The sequence below is a fragment of the Natator depressus genome, chromosome 9 (genome assembly GCF_965152275.1).
Source record: "Natator depressus isolate rNatDep1 chromosome 9, rNatDep2.hap1, whole genome shotgun sequence".
Taxonomy (NCBI): Eukaryota; Metazoa; Chordata; order Testudines; family Cheloniidae; genus Natator; species Natator depressus.
Genome location: NC_134242.1, coordinates 63270017 through 63293268, shown reverse-complemented (window position 1 = coordinate 63293268; position 23252 = coordinate 63270017). Strand labels below are relative to the sequence as shown.

Here is a 23252-nt window from a genome sequence, read left to right as displayed (position 1 = left end):
ACAGCTGATAGGAGCATCTCTTCCTCAGTTTCTTCAAAGTACAAGCAATATCACACAACCATTTATACATTTTAGTGGCATGCATTAATTAAAAACATCTGCAGTTTGTTTATGTTATGTCCTGCCCATTCCTGTATTTTCTCACTTCTGTTCTCAAAACATCGCTATCTCAAGGCGGGGTCACGCTGACTCTACTCTGCTGTCTTCCCACCCGCTTCTGACGTAAGCCCTGCTTCTACAGGTCCCGCAATATTAGGCTAAGACTTAGCATGACAGTTGCTCTGTTTCTTACAACTAAGAGGCCTATATTTAAATCCTTTAACCCTGTTTCCACACTTACATTCCTATTTTTAACTGTAATGGTGCTTTACAAATATGCACATTGTTATAATGAATCAACCTATCTGTAAATTAAAACTGAACCTCGGTATGATGGCTCTTTACAAGATTTGGAAACCAAACTGACCGAGTAAATTTGTCCCATTTTTCCCCAGTCATTATATGTTTTGGTTTCAGGGCCTGATCTCCCCAAAAAGGTGTCAATGCAAGCATTTTAGTTAGATAGCAGTAACATTTTAATTATTCATGGAGTGTAGACTACAGCATCACATTAACAGCAGCAACCCAGTGACAAATAATTCAAACCAAATACATATGTCTGGTCTAGGTCCTGCCCTCTAGACCAAGTGATGCACCACTATCTAAGGCCTAATCCAAAGCTCAGTGAAGTCATTAGGTGTGTTTCCATTGACTTCAATGGGTTTTGGATCAGATCCATGGCTTCTATTCCAAAACACATACTCACAGCCATCTCCTTTCTGAGATATGGAATGATGAGTGCTATCTAACAGGGGAAGATCAAGCTTAACCTGGGAAACCCGTACAACAAACACTTGAGTTCCATGAGAGGCTAAAGATGGAATCATCTCCATCCATGAACTCAGCAGGATTTTATCTAGGAGGCAGAAAAGGTGTCTCGCAGTCCTGTTCCATTGGCCATTACAGCTGGTGTTCTGGGTCACACTCACACACCAAGATGAGTTCAGAGAAAATTCAGAGGTTCTGAGAATTTATATGGTAAGGCTGGGATCCCAAGCTCAGAGATAGAATTGCACAGAGATAGAAATACTATACTATACTTGCTCAGAGACACCTCTGATTCCTATTCACCTCCAATAGACAAATGGGGTGGTTCATTACACTGCCTAACTGCACAACCAGGAGTTCCAGTGGAAGGATCTATCCTTCCTGAACCATTCCCAAGGGGAATAGGCCAACGTTTGGCTATCAAACAGGTAGCCATATAGATCGCTGTTTGAAAACGTTCCCCATTTTCCCTTAGGCAAAGTTGATGAAGTCAAACTCTCTTTTCATCCTCAAGGTGACTTCCAGGGTCTCCTTTTCTGACATGAAACAAGCTTTGCCATTCTTGCTGTCCACAGGGTGGGGGAGATGCAGTAGCAGCTTCCTAGAAAACAGGAAATGGGATTTTTCAGCCTCAGCCCTAAGTAGGCACTAGAGAAGGGAATGCAAATTACTAGTGCCAGGCTAGTGTTTGCTATTTAGAAACCAGAATGTGATGGGTCACGTTAATTTAGTGTGAGGTGGTGGGACAGTGTGAGGTGGTGGGACTCACTGAACTACTGGGGCTCTGTCCCACTGGGCCCTCGAATTATTCCAAATCTGGTTCTGTCTCAACACACTCTTGGCTTTGTGCTCTGACAAAGATTTCCAGTAATGGATTGCCGGGCCTCTCACAGCTCTTGCTGCTGCATAGCGGTGCATTTTAGATGCAGAGTGAGAATGACTCACATCCACAGTGCTGTCACAGTGGTAAAAATCTGAATAATGCATACAGTCTGAACATGTGTTTGAAGAAAATGTAGCACAGGGAGCAGTAACCTAGCTTCCCCAATGAAGGAAAAATAATAGGAGCATCCTGATTAAAAGCTTTGGCCACCCCAATGACACAAGAGACCATGATCCCAAGGGGTCTGGCTAGCCAAGGATTACTTCAAGCATGGGGGAATCCTTGGCTACATAGAGTCAGCGAAGTCTCATGGCTGCTCTAAACAAGGCTCTAAGCTATGTTGGTTCTACATCATGCCCCTCCAGGCCCTCTGCAGTAGTAGGGGTTGCTGAGAGAGGGGTGTAGTCCGAATTCCCTGTGCCCTGGCTGCTGGAATGGGCCACTGGGAGCTGGCATAGTTCAGAGCAGCCTAAAGCAGCTTTACAGTGGACTGACACAGAACCAGCCCCAGGACCAGAAAGCTGGGCACAGTTCCTTTGTGCTCCCCCACTTCAGCTGTGTCCAGCATTTACTGGATGCATTCGAAGATATAGGACTGAAAATCTTTCTTTCTTTCATAGTGCAAGGAATTGCATCTACACTTGGGAAATCAACACTAGCTCAGATAGTGCCCTATATAGCCTTTAGATTTACTGAGAATCTCTTCATTTGCTGGATTCAGGACTTGCAATGTCTCAAAGCAAAGAAGATATGGCAAATCCCTGACTCACTAATGAAACTGGATCACAAGAGAAACAGCATGTTGAGGTTTCCCTACAGCTGCAGTTTTATACTTAGATGTCTGATTTTGCCAACTAGGGGTTTTTGCCTAGCTAGTGGCTGCTGGCTTAATATGCATTTCTCCTGCTTTTTGACTGGCATCACTTTCAAAGACTAGTGTTGCATTTCAGAAGGGAAAATTTGGTGGCCACATTTAGTGTGACCTTCCAGTATTCATAGGTCTTTTGGTCAAATTCATGCCTGGTATAACTGTATTGGCTTCAGTGGGTCTGAACAGTGCTCAGAAGGCCCTACGGACTTTTGTTTCCCGTGTGGCAATTCCTATTTTTTTTAATATTTAAAATAAAATTTTTCTTTAGTATTTATCAAAATATGTGCTTTGAAGCTCTGTGTATTTGTGCATCAACTTAAAAATAAACATTGGGGCTGTTTGGATCTTTTCAATATGGGAAGAATATGAGCTGTGCGTATATGTTAATCATGGATACCCAAAACACTTTCGTGTTGGTGGAAGATAGGGAAAACATCTGATCTCTGTATATAAAAGGTTATGCAGAGCTTGAAATGGTTTTGGAAGGATACGAAGCTGGCCCTTCATGTGGTATTATATAGTTAGCCTATTAGGGACAACTTTCCTCTGGCCTTAATCCAGATCACACCTCTTGGATCAACTTGCAGATGGCCCTCCATCTTTGTGTGTGCACAGCTGTATGCATGTACACTGGGCATTTGTGGCCAAATAACCAAGTAGGCATTCAGAACTGTAGGCCCAATTTTGTAGACTACAATTTTGGCCCATAGGGTTTGCTGTTTTAAGGCTATCCTTGTCAGAGAAGGATTATAGAGGTTTCCAGAGATGTTAGTCTTAGGGGCCCCAAACCCAGCCCACTATTAATCTAACAAATTAATAATGGCTGGGTTTCCATCTATCTGTATTTTTCCTTGCAATTAAATAATCACATCTGCATCATCACCTTTGCATGCTGCTGAGCGTTCCCCTAAAGCGTTTGTTAAATTCCATTACAGAGAAAACTTATAACAATTCTGCTTCACTTACTTTTTTGGGGTTCGAAGGTCAAGAATCTTGTCCTGGATGTCAAGTGTAATGTCCGAGGACCTTGTATCTGGCAGTTTGATTTTAATCTGAAAGGACAGGTACAAGTAAGACAGAAGTGTGGGAGAGGTAATGGCAGGGGGAATCTAGAGATGCACTGGAAGCTGGGATGAGCTTTGCAGTACTATGGTCTATAGACGATCAGGGCCAGCATTTAGCAGAGGTGATTTCTACCAGAAGAAAGATGCTGTAGTAATAATTTCTTTCAATGGTTTCATGAAGTCTGCAGATACCACTACCCTCTACACAAATCCGGAGTTGAAAGCCTACGTGAAAGATATTTTGAAGTCACTGAAAGCCCCTGCTCTGGTAAAGGCCTGGAGCACCTTATACCAACTAGAATAAAATACACATGAATGTTGCAGATGAAGGAGGTCACTGATCTTATATAGTAAGGTGAGAGGTTCAGATACCTGTGACTTTGAGGGCTGTCACAATGTTGTAATGTTCCACTACTTCACACAGTGTCATGACCCACAGTTCTCAAACCCAGGCCCATAGGGTTCATTGGAGCAGCCACACTCAACCCTCCCACTGGTGGTCTGCTAACAGTAGCTTACCTGGGCCACATGAAGTCCAGCCCTAGTATGAGGCTCTGCCCCTGAGCACTGACTGGTGGAGTCCCAGAGCAGCTGATTGGCCCACTGGTCCTATGTAAGCAAGCAGCAGGAACGGGAAGTTGTTTGAACAACTGGGTTCCATCCTGCTCCTGCTCCTCTAACACCCTAACCTGGCTTGAGACTCTTGGCATCTGACTTGTGGTTGCTGATCTCCAGTTTGTATCCTGCTTCTGACCTCCTGGTATCCTGATGCAGCTGATTCCTGTCTCGTGACTGTGGACTCTGGCTCTAATAGGTCTGGCCACCCACGACCTGGCTGTGACACAGTCTATTCTTTAACTGCACTATCACTTCAATGAGTTTATGCAAGTGTAAAAAAAACCCCAACCACACAGGGTTATAGGTAAGTGGGTGTAACATCCAGTTGGACCTGCATCCACTTACACCAGGTCTGAACCTGGCCCAAAGAACTGGGCAGGTTGTGTATTTTCGGAATATATCCAGCTCTCAAGGAGCTGCATGACTACTCAGGGCAGTGGCAATGGCAGATTCACTGAAAGCTACTTAGCAGATCCTGCATAGTTCCAAAGACAGTAATAGAGCTGCTGTGTAGGTATGTGCTACATTGAAGGAGACAGTGAGGAAAGGGGAAGGAGAAGGGACTGGAGATGTGATTCATGCTCACCAGCATGTCCTCGCAACAGGCTGTGGAAGGGTCCTTTCTGCTCATCCCCAGGAAGATGTCCTCCGCTCCCACCTGTTGCTTGAATAAAATCTCATACCTAGCAGAGACAAAACTGGTCATCAAACCCTGTATGAATCTCCATGTTAAGGGAGGGCAGGAGAAGAAGAGTATAATATTGTTTCTTCTGGGAATATAGGTCCTTTTATCTCTGCTGGCACTCTTGAGATTCCCCATTTTCCTCCATTTTACATTCCCTTCAAAGGGACACCTGGCTTGGGACTCTATTCATAACTATCACTGTCTCTCACAGTTGGCTGGAGGGCTCATGATGAACAATAAGTCACCCTTCACTTGTCACCAGATGCTGGGCATGCTGCCTCCACAGCACAATCAACCTTTGCAGGACCAGGGAATAAGACACTGGGGGTGGAAATTGAACCATGTGGATGTGATATTTATCTCCTAGATCTCCTAGATAGCCCCCTGGGGGAAAAATTTTAAAAGGATGCAGTCAAGTAATTAAGTTGCAAACAATTTTCTGTCCATCATTTGGCTCCTGGAGCCCAAAAATAATATAGCTTTCTCTGCTAATTTTAATGATATTCCATTTTACATACATTGATTTTTTTCTCTCCAAATCAGTCTGTCTAATTCAGAATGCAGCAAAATCTGGAATTCTATGTTCTCTTTCTGTTGGTCTTTAATGAATGAGGAAACACAACTGAAGATTGTATTTAGAACATGTAACACTCTTAGTAAATTGAGCAAAATAAATAGAGCAATTTCTCCAGACTGTTGAAAGGTTGTATGGAAAGAAGCTCTTTTTTCATCTCCAGTGGTCATGCATGCATGTAACACAATTCTAGTCTCTCAGTCAGTGTAAAATCTATCTAATAACAGCTCTAGATTTATCTTTCAAGGCTTTTTCCATGCATTAATTTGATGAACTATTACAAAGATTTATACTCTCATTTTATTTGTGCTACACAGTACATAATTGCTCAGGGCTAAAGAAAAGATATACCTCCTTCAGTAGAGACTGAATGAGTCCAGAGAGTTTGGTTCATATCAGCATTGGACAAATTTACCTTACCTCGACAGGACAATAGAAGTCATAGTTTTAAATAAAAATGTGTGCACAAATGTATGTGGGTGCATAAGTGGAGGCTAAATAGGGGACTGTCAAAAACGTTCATTTTTAAGGTCTAATTTTAAAGGGGAAAAATCAGCCTAGTTTTTAGATCAGGCAACTGAGTGGCTAATTGTATTTATGCACAGAGAAAAGTGGAAATTCTGGGCCAGATCTTCAATCAGGTATACACTGTGTAGTTCTGTTGACTTCAATGAAACTACTCCAATTTACACCAACGGAGGATCTGGCCCTCAGGGATGCAATATTTTGTGATAATAAATGTAAAGGCTGCCTTTTGGATTAGCTGACCCCTTGGAGCTGGAGAATTTTCCAGAGCACTTCAGAGCACTTTCCAACCTAAACTACATGACAGCATCTACTTAAGAATGCTTTATTTGAGGTGGGGAAGGAAGAAGTCTATTAGTATTTTTAGGCTGTCCTCTTACAATCCATCTCTGACTGAATGCCATCCATTAGAAAAGTAACATTGCCTGTAAAATACTGCTCCAACAGCAGGTATTTGCCTCTAAAGCACTTAATTCCCTGCAATATAAATATAAATCCAAAGACCCCCATACAGTACAGCATTATCAAAAGAATGGAACTCTCACGTACTGTCATAAAAGCAGCAGGTAAATTCAGTAATGTTGTATACAAACTTGGCATGTATGAAGGCTAATAAATTTTGGCACTGGCCTCCTTTCCCTCCTAATCCTACTTTACACAAGCATCTGACACTAGGAATAATCTTATAACAGGGATAACAGACTCCAAATTTCAGTAATGAGATTAGAAGGTCTCCCCCACAGAAGAGATTAAAGTCACTTTTTAATTGTTGCTGCTTTGGAGGCAAAGCCCATCAGGATATGTCTACAGTGCATCTACACTGCAATTGTGCTAATCTAGGGCTCAGACCCAGGGTCCCAGGATCCTGCAGGGCTGAAGGGTCCAAGCTTGAGTTAAGCCAAGACCCAAGGTCCGAGCCCTATTGGTTTGCAGTGTTGATACAACCCTATTTGACTCGGGTCATGGGAGTCAGTATCCCACAACTCCATGGGACAATTTCCAACAGTTTACAATCCACTCTACTGAAAAAAGAAGCCACCCCCATTTTGCAAATAGGAGCAGCTCAGGTTAGCATTAACCCATTCTGTTCTGATCACCGATCTGCAAGCATACTATCAGAGAGTCTCCTGGGTTTGCAATGGAGAGCAAACCGATCCAGCCTTTTGCAAAGCAAGCTGCTTCCTAGTAACATGCAGGGTGGGCAGTAAAGTTTTCCCACACCGCACCACAGTTCTAGAGCTGCGGAAGTTGGGGGCATTAGGGACTCTGGGATATGGTTACTTTGACTTGGGTCTGTGCACTGCAATGTGGATGCCAGAGCCCAAGGTTCACGCATCACTTGGAAAAGACTTAACGTAGGGGTAGAACACAGTGTAGATCCTCAAAGCCCAAGGTTCCCTAACAAGGGTCAGCTGACTCGAGTCCCACTAACCCTGGGCTTACATTGCAGTGAAACGTACCCCTAGTGTACATCCCTTCTGCCCTTCCATGACACAAGCTTTTCAGTAGTGTGTGTTTTGTTGTAAACACAATATATATGCTATGCAGAACATGCTTGTATTTCAGCTACACAAAACCCATGCACACAGTTTTAGCTCTGTTACACTTACTCTGGCTGTTCCCTTGGATCCCAGATATCATCAAACTCTGATCCTTCTGGCACCTCCTCTGTATTCCAGATATCTTTACTATTTCCAGACTTCACATCAGGGGTGACTAGGAGAGGGGATGAAAGAGAGAATTTGATACTGTAAGCTTCTAGGATAGGTCTGTCTTTCTAGGGTTGCTGTGTTTAACCATGGTGTGGTTGTTTGATAAAAGATATTTCACGGTATTCCTAGTCTCCCTAGGATCTACCTACCCACAATCTAAGTGGAGATTTAGAAAAAGAGGCGATTTTTTATTTCCATAAACTTTACTCTCTTTTGCCCACCCTGTGTGTGGAACAAGTCAGGGAACATTCTGCTCCACGTCACAAAACATCAGGCATTCCTCAAATTGGGATGGGTGAAATCTAAAGGGATTACAGGATACTGAGACTTCTCCAAATAGGATTTTAAGTGAGCAGAAATGATTTGTAAAGGGATCCCCTTTCTCCTCTCATTTATAAACAGCACAATATATCACAGTCCTTTTCATAAATCCTTGGGGATATGCAAAACAAAGGTGATGATGTACACTGGGAAAAAGCATATAGGGAATATGGCAGGGATGGTATCTATCCCTATTATTGAAGGGACGTGTCTTCCCTTCATCCAGTATATAGGTTGGGGTTCTTTTGGCTTCCTGATTGTTTCTGGATTCCTAAGCAGAAACAATGTTTAAAAGCATCTTTGTTATATTTGCGACTGTTTCTTTTAGACACAGCTCTCACTGCAGTTCTCCATGTCATTGTGACCTCTGGAATGACTCACTGCTATTGGCACAAACAACGAGGAGTACTTGCGGCACTTTACAGTCAAACAAATGTATTTGGGCATAAGCTTTCCTGGGCTAAAACCCACTTCATCTGATGCATGGAGTGGAAAATGCAGTAGGCAGAGATATATACACAGTACATGAAAAAAACCTAAAAACTAATTTCCCCATGCTCATTTCCCCCTACTGTTACTCACACCTTCTTGTCAACTGTTTGAAATGGCTCACCCTGATTACCGCTACAAAAGTGATTTTTCCTCCTGTTGATAATAGCCCACTTCCACTTTAATTGAATTATCTTGTTAGAACTGACCCACTCTTAGTAAGGCAACTCCCATTTTTTCAGGTACTGTGTATATATAATTGCCTACTGTATTTTCTACTCCATGCATCAGATGAAGTGGGTTTTAGCCCGCGAAAGCTTATGCCCAAACACATTTGTTAGTCTCTAAGGTGCCACAAGTACTCCTCATTGTTTTTGCTGATACAGACTAACACGGCTACCACTCTGAAACCTGTCACTACTATTGGGCCACTCTTGAAGACTATGCAAATGGTACAGCTGGTGGATAATGCAGCTGCCCAACTGTCTGATAGCAGCAGGAAGGATACTACACCCATTCTGCAAAGACTGCACTGACTTTCTTTTTCTTTTTTTTTCTGGATGTAATTCAAGGTGTTGACATTAATGCATAAGACCCTAGAGGACTTAGGTTCCAGCTGTCTGAGAGCCTGCCTCTCTCTTTACATGTGACCAGTGGAGTTGTTGTCACCACTTGTGCTGCAATTTCCAATTTCCCAACTGAGGACTGGAGACAGCATGTTCTATGAGGGGTACCTTGAATGAGGAATTTCCTTTCCCCTTACTCTGGCACAGTTTGAGTTTGTTGATCTTCAGCGCACAGAGTTAAGGCTCAGTTCTTCTCTCAAGCTTTTTCCTAAATGGGTTTGTGTGACTTTTGCGGGGGGGGGGGGGGGAGGTGAGGAAGGTGTCTATGGTTTCATGGTGGGGTAGTAGCTTCTCCTCCTTATTGGGTGGATAAACTAGTTCCATGCAGTTTATGTGAAGATGAGCTCTAAAAACAAAGCTGTTGTCTGCTTTGTGTGAGCATTAAAGATTCCACAGCACTTTTTGTAAGAATAGTTTGCCAATATTTCCCCTTGTCCCATAACAGGGCAGTGTGCTGTCTTCTGTGGCGGACACGCTCCATCTCAGATATGCTACATTTCAGTGGCACTGTATGTACAGAGTTTATAAAGTGTTTCAATCCTTCAGGTTAAAAAGTGCCATATAATGTACATGTAAAATATTATTGTTCCCCTCTCAACAAAGAGGAAAGCAACCAGGGCTGGGCTTACCATGAGGTGAACTGAGGCGACCGCCTCAGGTGCCAGACTGTGAGAGGGCACCACTAGGACCCAGAGTGTAGAAAATTGTGTCTGCTGCTGGTGCATATGTATTCTCTCTGCTCTAGATGCACAGAGATGGTGGAGTGCTATGCTGGAGGAAGGAGGGCACGAGACATAACAGATAAGCAGGAGAAAAGGTAGGAGGGAATAACAGAAAGCAGCAGGAGCTGCAGGGAGAGAGAGGAGGAGGAGCTTCTTATGTACCTCTCTAGCACCCCCAGGAGCCTGGACTGATTAACACCAGCTTCTCAGGGAGCTTCCTGTTTCCTGCTGCTTCCCTGAACCCACTTGAGGAGAACAGGCAGTCAACTGAAGTAGTAGGAGCCAGTTAGGCCCTTAAGACACTGATATCGTCCCTCACTCAGGCTCTGCTACCAGCCTGCTCATTTGTCCCCTTCAACTGAGTGTTGAGAGCCACTATAGCTGGCACAGAACAGCAGTCATGAGTAAAAGAAGAAAATGCCCCTCTGGGGCAGCATTCAGAAAAAGAAAGAAAGCAAAGGAAGCTTTTCTATTTAAGCAGGAAGGAGCTCTCCTAAGATACATAAACACAAATGTTCATGGTGAGCCTTCCGGCCCCAGTGAGGATGTGAGTGGTGAGGAGATGCCTGATCTTCCAGTTAGTCAGAGTGCAGGTGACCTGGCAGCTACAGCAGCATCCATATCTCCATCTCAAATGGATGTAACCATGCACATTCCTGAAAAAAAGTGTAGATCAGAGGAGAGTGTGGTGGAGGCGCAAGAAACAGCTGCTGCTGAGTTTAGTTCCTTAAGTCTAGATGATCCAGGACTGTGGACCCACCTGAGCAGTAGCCTAAGGGACTTCCTTGTACTGCATGGGCCACAGCAAGTGAAAAACTTCATGTTCCTCAAAGACAATGAAAACAGAAGTTTCCACCCAACACATTACTGGCGTGAAATCCCCAATTGTGACAAAGTGGAAAGCCCATGGCTTATGTACGCAAAAAACCAGAGTGCTGCATCCTGTTTTTGTTGCAAACTCTTCCAGTCTAATGTTCCAGCCGCATTGGGTTCTACAGGAACAAAGGACTGGAAAAATCTGGCTAGAAATCTGGCATGCCATGAGAAGGCAGCAAATCAACAGAGAGCATTCCATAGGTGGAAAGAGCTTGAGATGAAACTAAAGTTAAAGGCCACCATAGATGATCAGCATCATGAGAAGATTGCATTGCAGTCTCTTTACTGGCAAAATGTTCTGAAAAGGCTCATTGCTATTGAGAGAATGCTTGCTACCCAAAACCTAGCACTGCGAGGCACTTCAGATCAGCTGTATGTGCCAAACAATGGAAACTTCCTTAAAATTGTGGAGCTGATGGCTGAGTTTGATGCTGTACTCCAGGAGCATCTAAGAAGAGTCACCACCCAAGAAATCTGCACACACCACTACCTTGGAAAAACAATTCAAAATGAGATCATACAGTTACTGGCAACAAAAGTCAAACAGAAGATTGTGGCAGATCTGAAGTCAGCAAGATATTACTCTGTTATTCTGGACTGCACACCTGACATCAGCCATGTGGAACAAATGACTAATGGTATGTTTTGTAACAACAACAGAACCTAGTGAAAATGTCCCTGCAATGGTGACTGACAGAGAGCATTTTCTAGAATTTATTGACATTGATGATACTACAGGAGCTGGTATGACAAATGTGCTTCTTAAAAAGCTGGAAGATATGGGAATTGCAATAGCTGACATGAGAGGTCAGGGCTATAATACTGGTGCCAACATGAGAGGAAAGAACAGAGGAGTGCAGACCACGGATCTGAGAGTTAAACCCTTGAGCTTTTTTTGTCCCATGCAGTTCTCATTCATTGAACTTGGTGGTCAGTGATGCAGAATCAGCTTCTAGTGAAGCTGCTGAATTTTTTAATGTAATTCAAAGCATCTATGTATTTTTCTCTGCATCAACTCATCGATGGCAAATTTTGAAACAACATCTGGGAACATCCTTTCTGACACTGAAACCACTGAGTGCCACATGATTGGAAAGTCGAGTGCAGGCAATAAAGCCTATCAAACACCAAATTGGGAAGATAGATGATGCCATAGTTGCCATTATGGAGGATAATGCTATGACAGGAACTGTTCATGGGAGAACAGTGGCAGAGGGAAATGGAATCACCAGAAACATACCTAACTTCAGATTTCTGTGTGGCTTAGTGTAGTGGCATGACATACTGTTTGAAATAAATGTTGTAAGCAAGAGACTCCAAGGTGTTGACCTTGATATATCTGGAGCAATGGAACAACTGGACAAAGCAAAGTCATGCCTACAGTCTTACCAGTCAGATGGGGGATTTCAAAATGTTCTGAAGAGTGCACAGAAGTTGGCAGAGGAACTTCACACTGAAGCTATTTTCCCACCCATTCAAGTATACAAGAGTCACCGAAGAAGAAGACATTTTGATTACGAGGCACGGGATAATCCCATAAGAGACCCCAATCAACAATTCAAAGTTGAATTCTTTAACCAGGTGCTAGATTGTGCAATACAGTCGGTTGAAGAACGTTTCATGCAGCTCAGGGAACACAGCAGTATATTTGGGATGTTGTAGGATATTCCAAAACTCCTCACTGTAGCTGAAGAAGACCTACACCAGCAATGCAGGGCACTAGAGACAGTGTTGACACATGATGACATGTGCGATATTGATGCGAGTAATTTAGGTGATGAACTGAAAGCCCTTTCAAGATACATTTCAGCAGGATCAACTCCAAATGCTGTTCTGGAATATATGTGCACAAATAAGATGACCACCCTCTTTCCAAATGCTTTTGTTGCTCTGTGCATACTTCTAACACTTCCTATAACCGTTGCCAGTGGAGAACGCAGCTTCTCCAAGCTGAAGTTAATAAAAACACATCTACGGTCCACAGTGACACAGGAGAGGCTGGTCGGGCTTGCAACCACCTCAATAGAGCATGAGCTGGCACAGACTGTGGACCTTCAGCAGGAAGCAGTTCAAATCTTTGCAACCAAGAAGGCACGGAAAGCACCACTTTGATTATTCAAACAGATAAAAATGCCAGTGTTTACTATGCAGACAAGAAAAGTTACATTTGCTGTTCAGGCATTTGAAAGTTAAGTGTTACTTAAAATTTTTGAACAAGGCATTTTAAGTTGTTAGTTCTCCTTTATTGGGGTAGGTAGCAGAGCAGTACCATGAGAGGAGTAGAACAGGAAGAAGGCAGAATTGAGACCTTTCAAAGTTTTGGCCCAAGTGAGGGGCATTGGGGGGCGGCATTTGAGCTCCTTGCCTCAGGTGCCAAAATGTTGTGGGCCAGCCCTGAAAGCAACCACCCTCAGTCATAGCTGAGACGAGCTATGTCAGAGGCAGCTGCTATTACGGTTATTTTATTGTGGTAGTGTAATGGTGGATCCCTGTCTTTGCTGACACCATTCTATTACAACTCAACTTACCTGTAGGCTCTGCTTTCTTTGCTGGTCCGATATTCCCAGGACCCATGGCGCTAACAGTAGAAGAATGTGACTAAAAAAAGCCAAATACAACTGAAATGAATGTTCTCATAGCCCACCTCAGTAATAATAATAAACAATTAATAGCAATAATACTTTGTATTTACAGAGAACTGTTCATCAAAGGATATCTACAATAGCTATCTATATCAGAATGCTTTACAAACTTTAATTACATTTTCACAACTTCCCTGTAAGCATTATTATCATCCCCATTTTAGAGATGGAGAAAATGAGGCACAGAAAAGTTAAATTATTTGTCCAAATCAATGGCAATACTGAAAAGTCTTGTGTCACAGTCTTTGCTCTAACCACTATGTAACAATTCCCGCCTCATTCTCACCAATGAGACCATGGCCTTGATGTGCTACATTTAAACAAGAACCCCATAACTATGGCTTTATAGCCACATGTGCTAGCATCTAACGGTACGTCTACAGTACAAAATTATTTCGAAATTATTCTATTTGAATTTTCGGAAGCTATTTTATACATTCGGTCTTCTGTGTCCCCACTAAAGCGTGTGAATTCGGCAGACTGCGTCCACAGTACCAAGGCTAGCATTGAATGTCGGAGCGGTGCACTGTGGGTAGCTATCACACAGTTCCGGCAGTCCCCGCCACCCTTTGGAATTCTGGGTTAAGCTCCCAGTGCATGATGGGGCAAAAACATTCTCTTGGGTGTTTCTGGGTGTGTGTCATCAGTTGCTCCTCCCTTCGTGAAAGTTACGACAGACAATCGTTTTGCGTCTTTTTGGCGTGCAGACGCTATACTGTTTTCAGCAGACGGTGCACCGCTGCTCTCCTGCTACTATAAATCCACCTCTCATTTCCTCTCATCTTCCTATGTAATCTCTACTATCTACTCTTTCTCTTTCTCATTGAACGCTTCCGCTGCCAACTCTGCTTGGACATCGTGAACCGAGCAGCACAGCTTCCGCTGCCAACTCTGCTCTCCCACTATTGCCGCGCTTCTGAGCTTCTCCATGTTGTCTGTCCTGGGCTCCAGCCTCCGTGAAAGCAACAGAAGACAACCATTTCCCGCCTTTTTTCAGCTACCGTGAACCGAACAGCACCTCTTCCACTGCCACTCTGCTCTCCTACGTTTCGCATCCTTTTTCCAGGATTATCCATGCAGGCTCCATAGCCATGGAGCCCGCTCAGATCGCCGCTGCAGTTTTGACCATTGTAAATACCTTGCGCATTATCCAGCAGTATGTGCAATACCTGCAAAACCGGGTGAGGAAGCGACGACAGCGTGATTACGATAACGATGAGGACTTGGACACAGACATTCCTAGAAGCACGGCATGTGGCAATTGGGAGATCATGGTGGTGTTGGGCCAGGTTCATGCTATGGAATGCCGATTCTGGGCCTGGGAAACAAGCACAGACTGGTGGGACTGCATAGTGTTGCAGGTATGGGATGATTCCCAGTGGCTGAGAAACTTTCGTATGCGTGGGGCCACTTTCATGGAACTTTGTGATTTGCTGTCCCCTGCCCTGAAGTGCAAAGGCACCAAAATGAGAGCAGCCCTCACAGTTGAGAAGCGAGTGGCCATAGCCCTGTGGAAGCTTGCAACGCCCGACAGTCAGTCGGGAATCAGTTTGGAGTGGGCAAATCTACTGTGGGGGCTGCTGTGCTGCAAGTAGCCAATGCAGTCATTGACCAGCTGCTATCAAGGGCAGTGACTTTGGGAAATGTGCAGACCACTATGGATGGCTTTAATGCGCTGGGGTTCCTTAACTGTGGTGGGGCAATAGACAGAATGCATATCCCTATCTTGGCCCTGGAACACCAGGGCAGCCAGTTCATAAACCGCAAGGGGTGCTTTTCCATGGTGCTGCAAGCACTGGTGGATCACAAGGGACGTTTCATCGACATCAACGTGGGATGGGGAAAGGTGCATGACGCTCGCATCTTCAGGAACTCTGGTCTGTTTGAACAGCTGCAGGAAGGAACTTACTTCCCAGACCAGAAAATTACTGTTGGGGATGTTGAAATGCCTATAGTTATCCTTGGGGACCCTGCTTACCCCTTAATGCCAGGGCTGATGAAGCCATACACAGGCACCCTGGACAGTAGTAAGGAGCAGTTCAACTATAGGCTGAGCAAGTGCAAAATGGTGGTAGAATGTGCGTTTGGACGTTTGAAAGCACGCTGGCGCAGTTTACTGACTCGGTTAGATCTCAGCACAACCAATATTCCAATTGTAATTGCTGCTTGTTGTGTGCTCCACAATATCTGTGAGAGTAAGGGGGAGACATTTATGGCAGGGTGGGAGGTTGAGGCAACTCGCCTGGTGGCCAGTTTCGCACAGCCAGACAACAGGGCGATTAGAAAAGCGCAGCAGGGTGCGCTGCACATCAGACAAGCTTTGAAAGCCAGTTCCATGACTGGTCAGTGTACGGTGTGAGAGTTGTGTTTGTTCTCTTAAAGTTACCCGCCTCCTATATATATGAAAGGAAATAAAGTCACAATTGTTTAAAAACCATTCTTTATTATTTGTTGCACAAAACATTGAGAGAAATCAGAAGCTAGACAGGGGAGGGCAGGTATTGGGTTAAGGGGGTGGAGGAGGAGGGAAGGACAAGTCCAGAAACCAAATCAAAATTTAGGATATGCCAGCTTTCTGCTGCTTGTGCAATCCTCTGGGGTTGACTGTGTGAGTCCCCGTAGCCTCCCGCCCCCTGTGTTCTTGGGCGTCTGGGTGAGGAGGCTATGAAACTAGGGGAGGAGGGAGGGTGGTTATACAGGGGCTGCAGTGGCAGTCTGTGGTCTTGCTGCCTTTCCCACATTAGATCCACCATACAGCTGAGCATGTCAGTTTGCTCCCCCATGAGCCTGACTATAGCATCCTGCCTGCTCTCATCGTGCACATCCCTCCTCTCTTCGTATTCATGTAACGCTTTACGCGACTCTGCAATTGTTTGCCTCCATGCATTCAGCTGGGCCCTATCAGTGCGGGAGGACTGCATGAGCTCAGCAAACATGTCATCCCAAGTTCGTTTTTTCTGCCTTCTAATCTGGACCAGCCTCTGGGACGGAGTAGATAGGGGCCGTGTTGAAACATTTACACCTACTGCAGGAGGAGAAAAAGGGAGGGTAGTATTTTAAAAGATACATTTTAGAGAACAACGGGGACACTCTTTCTCAGTGAAACAGGCAATTCATAGTACACAGCACATGTTCTTTCTGTACAAAGTCGCATTTTGCCTCTTATAGTGAAGTGCCTGCCACTTTGGTGTGAGTAAGCCATCACATGCGGCCAGGCAACAGAATTCAGCTTGCATGCAGCCATGGTAAGCCCTGAGGGCCCGCGGGGTTCTGCTTCTTCCGCATTCATTTCAATGCTTTCAAACTGCAGGGCCCCCTTTCCCATAGCAAGCAATGCCTGGTGGATTTGCCATATAAAAGGAGGGCCTGTAGGCTGTCTGGGATGATTGCTTCACACAACACCGTCCCCTCCACCCCACACCCACCGCGTGGCTTTGATGAGGCTCTGAGCAGGGATGAGCCCTTTAAACTAAACGCGAACAGCCCAGCGTGGCTGGGTTTCCCCCACCCCCCCACCGTGTGGCTCTGATCAAGCTCTCACTCACCAGAAGTGCCTTCTCCAGGGTCATGGTCTGGGAGCATGCCTTGGGAGTGGGGGGAGACTATTGGCTCCAGTGTTAAGAATAGTTCCTGGCTAGGAGGGAAAATGGATTCCCCATTTGCTGCCTGTGCACTGTCCTCGTCCTCCTCCTCCTCCTCTTCGTCCTCCAAAAACTCATCTTCCTTACTCCGTGCTACTCCCCCCTTGCAGGTGTCCACGGACAGTGGTGGGGTAGTGGTGGCGTCACCCCCCATAACTGCATGCAGCTCACGGTAGAAGCGGCATATATGGAGCTGTGACCCAGAGCGCCCGTTCTCCTCCCTGGCTTTTTGGTACGCTTGCCTGAGCTCCTTGATTTTTCTACAACACAGCTCTGTGTCCCTGGAGTAACCTCTTTCCGCATTGGCCCTGGAGACTTTAATGTACGTATTTGCATTTCTTTTTTTGGAACATAGTTCTGCCATAACAGATTCATCTCCCCAACATGCGATGAGATCCAGTACCTCCTGTTCAGACCAAGCTGGAGCTTGTCTGCGAATCCGGGACTGTGTGGTTTCTTGTGATGGTGGACTCTGCATGGTTGCCTGTGATGGTGGACTGTGCTGATGGCTACCTGTGCTGATGGTGACCAAACAGGAAATTCAAAAGTTCCTGGGGCTTTTACTGCCTACCTGGCTAATGCATGGGAGTTGAGAGTGTTGTCCAGAGCGGTCACAAGGGAGCATTCTGGGATAGCTCCTGCAGGCCAATAACGTTGAATTGCATCCACAGTACCTGTAACCTGGAACTGCAATCTCGATTTTAGCGCTACTCCACTTGCTGAGGTGGAGTACGGAAATTGGATTAAAGAGCCCTTTAAATCAAAAAAACTGGTTTGGTTGCGTGGACGGAATCAGTTTTATTTCGAAGTAACTCGGCTAATTCCAAAATAACCACATACTGTAGACCAGGCCTCAGAGATCTTTCCTATGGGGCACTTGGGAAAACTGTCCCACTTTGCCTGCCATGACAATGCTGCATACCAATTTTGTGTACTACATGCAGTCCCATCATAGCATTTAGAGTCTTTTTAACGCCAGCAGTCATGCAAGGCAATAACATTTATTTTAAATGATGAATCACTGTAATGCTAATAGGCAGTCAGTGTGAACCATTGCTATGTTTTCTAAAAAATTTCTTGGTTTGATAAAAGCACTTCACATGCAGAGGACAATAAATAAAACAAATATTCCAAATTACCAAGAAGATTGACAAATGGGTGAGGTAGTATCTTTTATTGAAGTTGGTCCAATAAAAGATATTACCTCACTCACCTTGTCTCTCTAATGTCCTGGGAGACAACATGGCTACAGCTACACAGCATACAAGAAGACTGACACAGACTTCATGGGCATCACTGAGGGCAATTTTCCATTGCTGGCACAGAAGTGTTATTCATTTTATTAATAAGACATAAACAAATGATCGAGATTTCTTTTCTGACAAGATAGTAAGGCATAATAATAACTTTCAAAGGCAGATATAGAAGAATTGAGGGATGATTAGGGAGTGTGGAGGATTCATATCCTCCCGCTATTGAAGGTAGATCTTGAGAAACTTGCATCCAACCCCAAATGAAGACTACTACACAAGAAGGTTCTAAGGCCAGCCAGTTGGCTCCTATAGTGGATGCGATGTCATGAAAGAGGACTGAGACATTTGTCATTTTTATTTATGCCATAACAGAACATGTACAAGATTCTATCAGACTTTTCAAAGAGTTGTGAAGACTCCTTGGACCACTGTAGGTTGCTTAGCCTGCTGTGGCCTAAACAGGGCCAGACACGTAACTCCCCTGATACGCACACTCAGAAGATACCAACAACAGTGACAATAACATAGTATGGGCATAGAGTACACTTTCCAGACACCATGACTGTCACCTAGGTAAAAGAATGCAAAGATGTTTCTTTCCTTAATCATTGTTTCCAAATTTTTCATCTTGCAATGCTTACTCACCTCTCCCAATTCTATCCCCTCCAACGATCAGTTATCTCTAAAATGTTTCAGAGACACACATAATTAGTACACTGAGTCTCCTCCCAATTATCACAGGCTTTACTCTCAAGTTGCGCTGCATCTTTTTATCCCTTCCTATGAAGCCATTTGTCTCTAGGAGTAAATGCCTTCATCTATAGCAGACTGTGGGGAAAGGGAGGGCTAAGTCTGCGTTTGAGGCTAGTTTTCATTTCCTTTTGACTAGGGCATTCAATTTCTCTCCTGTTCCCAGGAGCATGAGCTTTCCTACTATTTCTTCTTTTCCCTCTCCGTAGAATGCCACCCTGCAATAATTTTCCTCCTGTTTCAATCAGTCTAGCACCTGAAAAGATTTCTAGGTTTGATTCTCTTTTTACATTAAATTAAAATCACTCCATAGAGGTCAACAGAGTTACACCAACGTAAAACCAGTGAGAAAGGAGAATCAGGCCCTTGGACTTTTGACTTCCATGGGAGTTGCAGCATTTTCTACCAGACCTGCATTTGGCCCCATGCGACTACAGTATTCCTTATTTCTTGTCAGGTACTCACCCCAAGGTCATTGTCTTCATTGTCTTCTTCCTGAGGGTCAGCAAGCAATTTAGCGAGAGCTTGCAGAGAAGAGTATTGGGAAACACTGTCTAGATCCATATCTATTGCTCACCTGTGTACAGAAACAAACATAACAGCTGAAGAAAGAACAATAAATTTTTCCTTGTTTTTTTAAATAACAATACAAAAGCACTTTGTTTGTTTTCTAGATGTGATCATTTCTGGGCAGAAACACACACCAATCCTACTATTTATGAAGCAAGATAGTTAGAAAACTTTCTAAGGTACTTATCTAGCCCCTATTGCCTCATTATTTATTATTATTGTGGCCCCAAGAAGCCCCGCTCATGGGCCAGGACCCAGGGCCGGTGCAAGGATGTTTCGCGCCCTAGGTGAAACTTCCACCTTGCGTCCGCCCCCCCCCAGCCCTGCGGCAGCTCCGTCCCCCCCCCCGCCCTGAGTTGCCCCCCCCCCCCGCAGCAGCTCCCCACCGCTCCCTCCCTCGGCCCGGGGAGCCGTGTGGCAACTCCCCGCCGCCCCCTCCCTCGGCCCGGGGAGCCACGTGCGGCAGCTCCCCGCCCCAGCTCACCTCTGCTCTGCCTCCTCCCCAAGCACACCGCTGCTTCTCCTGCCTCCCAGGCTTGCGACGCCAATCAGCTGTTTGGCGCGCAAGCCTGGGAGGGAGAGAAGTACAGTGGGGCGGCATGCTCAGGGGAGGAGGCGGAGCAGAGGTGAGCTGGGGCGGGGAGCGGTTCTCTTGTGCGCCCCCCGTTACTTGCTGCAGGTAGCCCTCCCTGCACCCCCCTGCCCCAGCTCACCTCTGCTCCACCGCCTCCCCAGAGTGCGCTTTTGACCGCCCCCAACCACTTGGCGCCCTAGGCAACTGCCTAGTTTGCCTAGTGGTTGTACCGGCCCTGCCAGGACCACGTTGTGCTACATGCGATACAAACAGAGAACAAAGAGACAGCCTCTGCCCCAAAGAGCTTACAATCTAAGTATAAGACATAAGATTGATACAGACAAACCAATAGGGGTAAAAGGAAAATATCTGTACACCTCATATTCTTTAATGTAGCTATCCTAACAAAACACTTGTGAGCTAAGGAAGTACTATTATCCCCATTTTACAAATGGGGCATTGAGACACAGAGAGACTAAGCAAGGCCACGCAGGAAGGCTGTGGTGGAGCAAGGACTTGAATCTGGGTGTTCCCAGTTGTAGCCTCATGCCCTAACCCCTTTCTTTATATTGATCACAGAAGCATCTAAACACCTTACGGAATTGGGGTTAAATTTCAGCTAAGAGAAGATGTCAACCTCTGTTACAGAGATGTTACTGATGTGAGCAAATTGCTAAGTTTTATGGTCTTATAACTTACTGTGAATGTTGGTGAGTTTGTTTGTTCTGTTTGATGTAATCTGCTGAAGGCTTTTGTGATAAGGAGATGACTTTGACTTCTCAGTTGTTCTTACTTATGTATAATTATTTTAAGATATAATCACTTGATAGTATTAATAAAGTTAGATAGTTCCTAAAACCAATAAAAATAACATAAAAATATTAAAGATTATCTTATGGAAGATGAAATACTTACCATTTTCCGAACTCTCTGATTCTCTAAGCCTCCAACTCTAAACCTTATGAGTAGAGCCCTGCATGGATTCAAAATTGTGTCCACAGCTGATCTGTGATCTGAAAACATCATCTGTGAACAGCCACAGGTTTGCAGGGCTCTATTTATGAGGTGAACGATGATTGTTTGTCCTCTTCTCCCAGAATCCCCTTGGGATCCCAGAAGGTCTTTCAAAATCTCCCATAAATTTTTGCTTCAGTTAGCTGTGCCAGGAACTGTGGGATTGCTACTCAAAGGGCAACGCAACTACAGCAATGTAGTACAGCACTAATTGGGACACAGGGGGAAAATGGCACACAAAATAACACAACTAATGTTGATGCATAATACCAATGTTTCTTATGCTGGTGTTATCCCACTGAATCAGCTATCTATGGTTCCATTCCTTTGTGTAGACGCAGCCTGTGAGACCTAATCCTAAACTCTTTCTACAGGCATCAAACAGAATCATTTTGTTCTTCTTCCATCAATTGTCCTTTTCCTAGGATATAAGGCTATAGCTGTACTAGACTGTTTTTCATGAAACATCTAGTTGTTGCCGTCATTATCACAGCTCTCATGTAAACCAGCCACTTTATTTTAACTGCTGTGTCATCCAGTCCTGTACAGAGAAGGTACAGATAATTTATGACAAGATTTTCAAAAGTGGTTAGTCGATTTGAGTGCTTTAATATTTGGGTGCCCAATTTGAGACATCTTAAAAGGGCCTGTTTTTCAGAGAGTGGATGCTCAGCACTGTATGAAAATCAGACCTCTTTAAGATATCTCAAATTGAGCACCAGAAAATTGAGGCAAGCAAAATTGGCAGCCACCTTTGAAATTCTTAGCCACAGAGTTAACACACTGTCTGGCTGCCTATCTAAACTATGCTTGCACTGTTGCTACCAGTGCCAGAGCTTAAACAGTGGTAATGTTTCAGTGGGAAATTTGAAGCAAAATGTTAGTGCAGACAAGGCCTCCGAGTAACTTTTCTATCCCCTTCGGAGATGCTTCTTTTTCTTTCAAAGGTGTCTGGCAATACGCATGGTGGATGGTGGGGTTGTGTGGAAAAGAGACCACTTTCTTTGGCTGATTCTGGGACTACACTATTTCTCATAGGCCTGGGCATTTGGTATCTCTCCTCTTTTTCTCAGGGACATTGTCCCCTTTTTGCTCTCGCTAGGTCCCATTTCCTTTACAGCGGCTCCAGGGCCAAGGCTGAGCACAGGCATCTGCCCACTACCCTCATCTTGCTCTTTCTTCTCCCAAAGAACTTCAAACCATGTGCGGTCAACTGTCTGAGCTGTATAGTTCCAGCTTTGCTACAGCACCTGGTCTCAGAGCCGTCTGCCACAGGCTAAAGGTTATGGACCTCACCCCTGCTCACACCTTCGACTCTTCGACACACAGAGCGGCTCTTGGTGGGGGGGGGGACGTTATGCCCCAAATGCAGGGGGCATGTGGGGAAACCCCCCGAAGGCAGCCAGGAGCCTGCGGAGGCGGCCACAGGGGCCAAGTGGTTCGATGCGGCCGATGCCCCTTGTACTACTCGGCACGCCGGGGGTTTCGCCCGACCCGATCCCGCTCTCTGTCCCACCTCCCGACGCCTTCGCAACGTGCTTGCCCCGCGTCTTTCCCCCTCCTCTCCCCAGCTCCCGCCTCAAGGCCTCCCCTGGGTCTTGGCCCCTCCTCCGTCACCCCCGGCCCTCGACCCCTCCGCTCCGGTCCCTCCCGCGAGTCCCCGTTCCCTTCCCGGGGGGACCCCCTGGCCCCCGCGCTCCCCGCCCCAATCCCCCGGGGTCCCTCCCACTCCCCGACTCCCCCCGCCCGGGGTGCCGGCGCCTCGCTCCCCAGGCTCGGTACCTGGCGATCTCCAACGACTGCGGCGGTCTCCAGCGTCTGCCGTTGCCATGGCAGCGGCGCGCCTTTCCCCCCTCCCGACGGGGCCCGTGCAGGGCGGGATCTCGACCTCTCAGCCAATCCCGCAGTAGCACGGCGGAATGGCAGCAAGTTCAATCAGTAACATGCTAGATCCCCTTAACGCTGCGAGTGATTG

The 23252-nt window shown here is 45.4% G+C and overlaps 2 protein-coding genes across 3 annotated transcripts; both read right to left on the bottom strand.

The window, feature by feature from the left end:
- Positions 1-23240, bottom strand: DNAAF6 (dynein axonemal assembly factor 6). 2 transcript variants are annotated; one of them, XM_074964390.1, is made up of 8 exons: positions 23060-23240; positions 20963-21115; positions 19585-19696; positions 13362-13431; positions 7698-7803; positions 4890-4986; positions 3588-3673; positions 1-1468 (listed from the first exon to the last, which is right to left on the bottom strand). In XM_074964390.1, the coding sequence occupies exons 3-8, from the start codon at positions 19681-19683 to the stop codon at positions 1339-1341; spliced, it is 588 nt and encodes a 195-aa protein (XP_074820491.1). In that variant the 5' UTR covers positions 19684-19696; positions 20963-21115; positions 23060-23240; the 3' UTR covers positions 1-1338. The 2 variants fall into 2 exon arrangements, with proteins under 2 accessions (XP_074820491.1, XP_074820492.1); XM_074964391.1 differs by lacking the exon at positions 20963-21115.
- LOC141993545 (uncharacterized) lies at positions 15320-18341 on the bottom strand. The gene is made up of 2 exons (XM_074963090.1): positions 17021-18341; positions 15320-16500 (listed from the first exon to the last, which is right to left on the bottom strand). Exons 1-2 carry the CDS (start codon positions 17592-17594, stop codon positions 15956-15958), a joined length of 1119 nt encoding a protein of 372 aa, XP_074819191.1. The 5' UTR covers positions 17595-18341; the 3' UTR covers positions 15320-15955.
- Positions 23241-23252: the final 12 nt, after the last annotated feature.

Coding starts and splice junctions, on each gene's coding strand:
- LOC141993545 (XM_074963090.1), bottom strand. CDS start 17,594: ATGCAGAGTCCACCATCACAAGAAACCACACAGTCCCGGATTCGCAGA. Junction 16,501..17,020: donor CCCTGGAGAAGGCACTTCTG/GTGAGTGAGAGC, acceptor CTCCTCCTGCAG/TAGGTGTAAATGTTTCAACA.
- DNAAF6 (XM_074964390.1), bottom strand. CDS start 19,683: ATGGATCTAGACAGTGTTTCCCAATACTCTTCTCTGCAAGCTCTCGCT. Junction 3,674..4,889: donor CCTGTTGCGAGGACATGCTG/GTGAGCATGAAT, acceptor CTGTCCTTTCAG/ATTAAAATCAAACTGCCAGA. Junction 1,469..3,587: donor GACCTTCGAACCCCAAAAAA/GTAAGTGAAGCA, acceptor CCTGTTTTCTAG/GAAGCTGCTACTGCATCTCC.